Consider the following 5,944-nt stretch of genomic DNA (forward strand, 5'->3'; position numbering starts at 1 on the left):
CTACACACTCGTCTACTGGGATGATGTAATCGACGCCCGCCGCTGCATCACTGCTCTAAACTACAGAAAGAGGCTTGTTCCATGATGGTGTACATGTCTCAAACTGAAACAATCCTACCAAAAAACTAAAAAGAACAATATTAAAATCAGGGTAACCGGGTTGGACTCAAATGCACCAGACTGCGTCATACTCCAGACTCTGCAGCCGGGTTCAGTAAAGACCTCGCTCATCTTTATTTCTGTTCTTAATATCAAATGAGGGATACTGCATGCTGAATGGTCATCATCAAACTTGTGCAATCACACGTTTTTCTTTGTGTAGGAAACATAACTTCAGGTAGGATGGAAGTGGCTGCACTGGGTCGACCTTTTACCGTAGGGATGCTCTACAATGCTCAGAAGGATCAACTTATCCCAGGTAAGATGGTAGGCCGACGATATATTACATTTACTCCTACAAGACACATTTTTCTTTCTGCCAAAGTGCTTCAAAGTTTTAATTTGCCATTTAAAAAAAATAGCAAATTTGCTCTAAAGAGACATTAGATTTATATCTGATTACATGTATCCTGCATCCTCAGAGCAGTCTTGTAACACTAACCCTCCAAACAAGAAAGCAGAATAGAAACAGACAAGAAAAAACAAATCCAAGAATTTTCGGTGTCACGGCAGAGTGAAGAAACAAACTCCAGTGCTCCTCACCTATTTCAAAATTTATTTACTTAAATCATCAAGTTATCCAAACTATACACGCATTTCTTGTGTATAAGACTTTGTCACAAAGCCTGGCAAATAGTGGAACTTAATAATGAGCAGAAAGCCACTCGGGCAAGACCGCAGCAAGCGATAGGTAAAGCTCCGGTAAAGCTACAGAGGCTAGGGCTAACACCAGCGCTAACCTGCAACTTACCTGTGAAGATTTGAAGGGGTTTCTTGACTGTCGGAGCTCTGCTGCACGGTTGCCGCACTTCAGTCCACAGTCTCATCTCATGTGGTAGAACTCCAAGAGGTGGAAGAATGTTTAAAGGATGTTTAAAGGCAGAGTCGTCATACTGGATGATGCGATCAATGCGCTGAGCATAAGGCTGTGTGAAAAACTCTGTGTTCACGTGAATGACCAGGAGAACAGATCACGAAGGCAGAACATCAGAGTTGTCTGTGTCCCAGAAAAAATTGAAGGCAGGCATCCCACCACTTTCATGGAACCTTCCCTTGTGGTGGTCTTCAGCTTCTCTTGTAAACTAGCAGTGGACCGCGTCCACCGGGTCTCAAAAGACTGCCTCAGACTTTTGAGACTTACATGGCCAGCTGCCACAAACATTGAGGCAGGTCTACTTAATGGGACTGGATAGTGTAGTGGTATGATTGACACCTTCCATGTGGGAGACCTGGGTTCAAATCCCCTGCATTAAAGGTGCTACCTCCAGTAGGGGTCCTTAGGCAAGACCCCCTTACCCTACATGCCTACCTGTAAGTCGCTTTGGATAAAAGCGTCTGCTAAGTGCATAAACATAACAGTCGATACAACCGGAAGTTAAGCACAGTTTCAGTGTTTCATCCACCCACATTTCTGCAAACACACTGATTGTTCAGTGCAGTGAGTGCATAAAAGTTGTTCAGAAAACATTCTGAAATCCAGAGGCTTTGTTGTTTCCTTTTAACAAATGAGTTGATCTGCTGTTTTAAAGGTGTCACATTGTGGGATGAGAAAACTCTACAAGAGATGATTGGAAAGAGCAATCAGCACAGTAGTCGGTTTGAAATCGTTGCATCCGACTCCTTTGAAGAGAAGTCCTCTCTGCTGGATGTTGATGCCTCCCTGAAAGCCAGTTTTCTATCAGGACTGATTGAAGTTGAAGGCTCTGCAAAGTACCTGAAAGATATGAAGAAATCCCACAACCACAGTCGAGTGACGTGTCAGTACAAAGCGACCACCGTCTTCAAACAGCTGATTCTTCTTGAAACAAAGATCACCCAGGAGATAAAAGATGCTGTGAAGAGTTCGGCCACACACATAGTCACTGGCATCCTTTATGGGGCAAATGCCTTTTTTGTGTTTGACAGTGAGAAGGAAGACGCTGGCAATGTTCAGAAGATCGAGGGCAACATGAAAGCTGTGATAAAGAAGATCCCCTCATTTAATGTTGAAGGTAAAGTTGACATCAAGCTGACTGAGGAGGAAAAAGCTCTGACTAATAAATTCACCTGCAAGTTCTACGGAGACTTCATCCTTCAAAGCAACCCTGCAACATTTGAAGATGCAGTGAAGACATACACACAGCTTCCAAAACTCCTGGGCGAAAACGGAGAAAATGCTGTTCCACTGAAGGTCTGGATGATGCCCCTGAAGGTTTTAGATCCATCAGCTGCTGGTGTGGAGCTTCGGATCAGCTCTGGGCTTGGAAGAAAGGCTCAAGATGTTCTGGAAGCTTTTCAGATGCTGAAAATGAGATGTAATGATTGTCTGGAGCACAACAATCATTTCCCAAAGATTCATGAAAGGTTGACCAGTTTCCAAAAACTGTGTCATATGTACACAGCTGCAGTCCAAGAGACAATGGGGAAGAAACTTCACTTGATGAAGGCCGGTGAGGAAGATGAGAAGGAGTTGCAAACAGTCTTTGATGACATAGAGAAGACTCCGTTTAGTCCTGAGAAACTGAAGAAGTGGATGAACGACATCGAGAGAGAAGTTAACGTCGTCAGGTCCTGTGTAGACATGATGGAGGGAGCAAAGTTGGTCCAAAATCAGTCAGAGTTGGACAGAGAGGTTCTGAATCCTGAGTCAGATGATGTTCTTTGCTTTGTTTTCACCTCTCTGGAAACTACTGACCCATATCTTCAGAAAATGTCCGACTACCTGGATTCAGAGTGCTTAAAAGGTACCGAGGATGTCAGTCCATCTGCCCAGGCCGCCTGGTACTTCTCAGGAGAAGTGATAACAAAAATGAGAGACAAAGCCAGACGGTTTCATCACATTGCCAGAACTGGGATCACCAACAGCAGACACAGATTCCTTATAGCAGCCTTTACCAATGAGAACCACAAAGATGCAACCATCTACCACTACAGGAATGCTGTCCTGATCTCTGAGGATTTCCAAAAGCCTGATATCTCTGAGGCGGAAAAGGTAGAAGACAGAAAAGATCTGCTGTGGTGTAAGTCATTCTTATTTTTTCACTGTTCACTCAAACCTGTTGCTGGGGTCCATTTACGCTTTCCTTCTTAAACTGTAAAAGCAGACCTTTCTTTTGAGCTACTTGAAGAAAAAAGTGTCTCAATAAAGAGCAACTATCCATTCTGGGCAGTACCTCATGCATCTAATGCAGCTTCTCATTGCATCATCTTTTGGAGAGGCTGGTAACTTACTAAATATTCTGCTGCTTTGGCTCCAAACATGCTCAAATGAACCCGGGATGCACCGATCCAGCTTTTTTAATTCCGATCCCGATTCCGATATCTGGGTTTTGCATATCGGTCGATATCCGATACCATTGTTGAATTTACAAACTGTACACCTCACTATGTGGAAGGTTTCAGGTTTGACTTAAATATTTGCTGACTAAACTTATCCTAAAATTAAACAAAATAAAATATCTAAATATAAGGAATTAACCTTTGTTTATTTGTTAATAAAATGTATGAACCAGCTGATAATAAAATAAAATGAAATAAAAGTTTAAATAAATAAAACAGAACACTGAAACAGAATAAGTACCTTTTTTTCAGAAAAGTTTTTTAATTGAAAACGTACATTCAATGAGCTAAAAGTGAACCTTAAGGTAATGAATAGAACAATTAAATTTAATTAAAACACGACAGAACAACAATAAAAAACAGAAACACTCATTGAAGGGCTGAGCTGGACAGGATAAGTATTTTATGTACTTGTTGAGAAGTATTAACTTTTTTTAAGTTAAAAAAAAAAATGGATCGGCTGTACTTTACGATAACCGATCCATATATTTTGTCAATATCGGACCGACATCCGATCCAAATATCGGATCGGTGCATCCCTAAAATGAACTTGAATGAGTTGATGCATCTTTTTCTTTTCTGTTTAGAGGCAGATTGGAAGGTGTGCTCCTGCCACCTCGTGTTAACTTGGCTTTTACTGAAACAATCAACTCTACATCAGTTTATATCTTGTTGATTTAAACATACAGAAAGGATATAATTAAATGATTTCACTTAATGCTGAATGAGTAGCTACCACTTAGATGTATGAGTTAGCAATTACAGACTTTAAGGGTTAAAGTTGATAATTGATAAATGGCAATCTGCACCTGAAAAGCAGTTTAGACATTTCTTTATTATATTATTTACATATGCAAAGGCTGTGAATTGATTGCTAACTATCGTTTTGATCTGGTCCTGTTCTTTCCATCAGATGCCTGTGATCTCACCCTGGATCCTGACACAGCGCACCCTAAACTCATTCTGTCTGATGGAGACAGGAAGGCGAGGCACGGAGAGCAGCAGTCGTATCCCGACCTCCCTCAGAGATTTAGTTCCCTCCCTCAGGTTCTTTGCAGAGAAGCACTGACTGGGCGCCATTACTGGGAGGTGGAGCTGTGCACTAAGGAAGGTGCAGATGCTGCTGCGGCTGTTTGCTACGGAGGATTACAAAGGAAAGGAAAGGAAAAGCAATGTGGGATTGGGTGGAATGACATGTCCTGGTCGGTTGGTCACAAGTGGAATCCAAACCCAAACTTTTATGTAGAGCACAATGGAAATGAAGACTTCAGTGTGAACCATATCCCTCCTCCTACTGGGTGTGCCAGACTGGGAGTGTATTTAAATCATGCTGCAGGCTCTCTGTCCTTCTACAAAGTGACAGGTGACAAACTGAGCCACATTCACACCTTCCATACTCAGTTCTCTGAGCCTGTTTACCCATGTTTCAAGATCTGGGAAAACATTCATGCGTTTGTGTCTTTGAACATGGAGCCGCCGCACGATTCGGTTCAGACTGAGTTCAGCTCAAGGAGTCACAGCTGATCACGTGACGTTGAGTCAGCTCTGATCACATCTAATCCCATCCATGTAACTGTCGGAGAACTTTCACCTACTAATTGGTGTACCATATGAGACTATTATACAGTAAAGTCTTTTATTATGCTCTTGCCATATATATATATTGATCTGGAGCTGTCATAATCACAATGATATTTACTGAAACAGTGCTACAGTTTTTCCTCGATTGCTAAGACACATTTCTTGAAAGCTGCTCTCCTTTTCTCTAAACTGTTAACACAAAACCCAATTTTCAAGCTACAGTCATGAAACACTTAAGACTGTTCTTGCAAAACCAAACTTTCACCTCAAATCAGTTTGTACAAAAAGACAAAAAACGGAAATCTTGTGCATTTACATGTAGCACTTGTAAAAACAAGCAGAAATCTTGTGCATTTTCCACTTGTGTGCAGTGAGCCCATGTAAAAATAAAGCACAAACACATACAAATAAGTGCATTACTCAGCCACAGCATCCTGTTTCCGTACTGGGTCAGGCCACAGGACTCTAGAACCACTCTAACCTGAGAGGGCTCTGTGATAAACTCACTTTGTCCCAAACAACAACAGATGGGAAGCTCATCCTGCTGCCCTAACAGAGCATCTCGCATTTGATTGAGGAACATGAGGAGCTGGTGAGTGTTGTAGGGCCCCAGGTTGGCATGATGGTGGACAACCCCATGATTGCTGATGGCAGCACATAATGTGACATTGCCACCACGCTGCCCAGGGACACCAACAATGGCCAATCCCATTACGGCCTCTCCTTCTCCTTTTGGTGAGATTATACCCAGCTTCATGGGTTCATGGGGTCATTCAGGGGGTCTTTCCATTGCATCCAGTTGAAAAACCCTCTGTAGAATATATATGGTTTTGTAAGTGATACAGAAAAAGTGATTTAGGCCACTACAGTAAACCACTACTTGGAG

General features: G+C 42.1%; 1 protein-coding gene across 1 annotated transcript; it reads left to right on the plus strand.

The window, feature by feature from the left end:
• Positions 1–326: 326 nt before the first annotated feature.
• On the plus strand, positions 327–5,261 carry LOC140278500 (stonustoxin subunit alpha-like). The gene is made up of 3 exons (XM_072373522.1): positions 327–418; positions 1,689–3,158; positions 4,391–5,261. Exons 1-3 carry the CDS (start codon positions 343–345, stop codon positions 4,999–5,001), a joined length of 2,157 nt encoding a protein of 718 aa, XP_072229623.1. The 5' UTR covers positions 327–342; the 3' UTR covers positions 5,002–5,261.
• Positions 5,262–5,944: the final 683 nt, after the last annotated feature.

Source organism: Leuresthes tenuis, unplaced genomic scaffold (assembly GCF_036924035.1).
Source record: "Leuresthes tenuis unplaced genomic scaffold, fLeuTen1.0.hap1 SCAF_20, whole genome shotgun sequence".
In the NCBI taxonomy this organism is placed as follows: Eukaryota; Metazoa; Chordata; class Actinopteri; order Atheriniformes; family Atherinopsidae; genus Leuresthes; species Leuresthes tenuis.

What these genes read in the sequence shown, in the direction of transcription:
- LOC140278500 (XM_072373522.1), top strand. Translation starts at nt 343, where the DNA reads ATGGAAGTGGCTGCACTGGGTCGACCTTTTACCGTAGGGATGCTCTAC. An exon ending in GAAGGATCAACTTATCCCAG is followed by an intron (nt 419 to 1,688) that starts GTAAGATGGTAG and finishes GCTGTTTTAAAG; the next exon opens with GTGTCACATTGTGGGATGAG. An exon ending in CAGAAAAGATCTGCTGTGGT is followed by an intron (nt 3,159 to 4,390) that starts GTAAGTCATTCT and finishes TCTTTCCATCAG; the next exon opens with ATGCCTGTGATCTCACCCTG.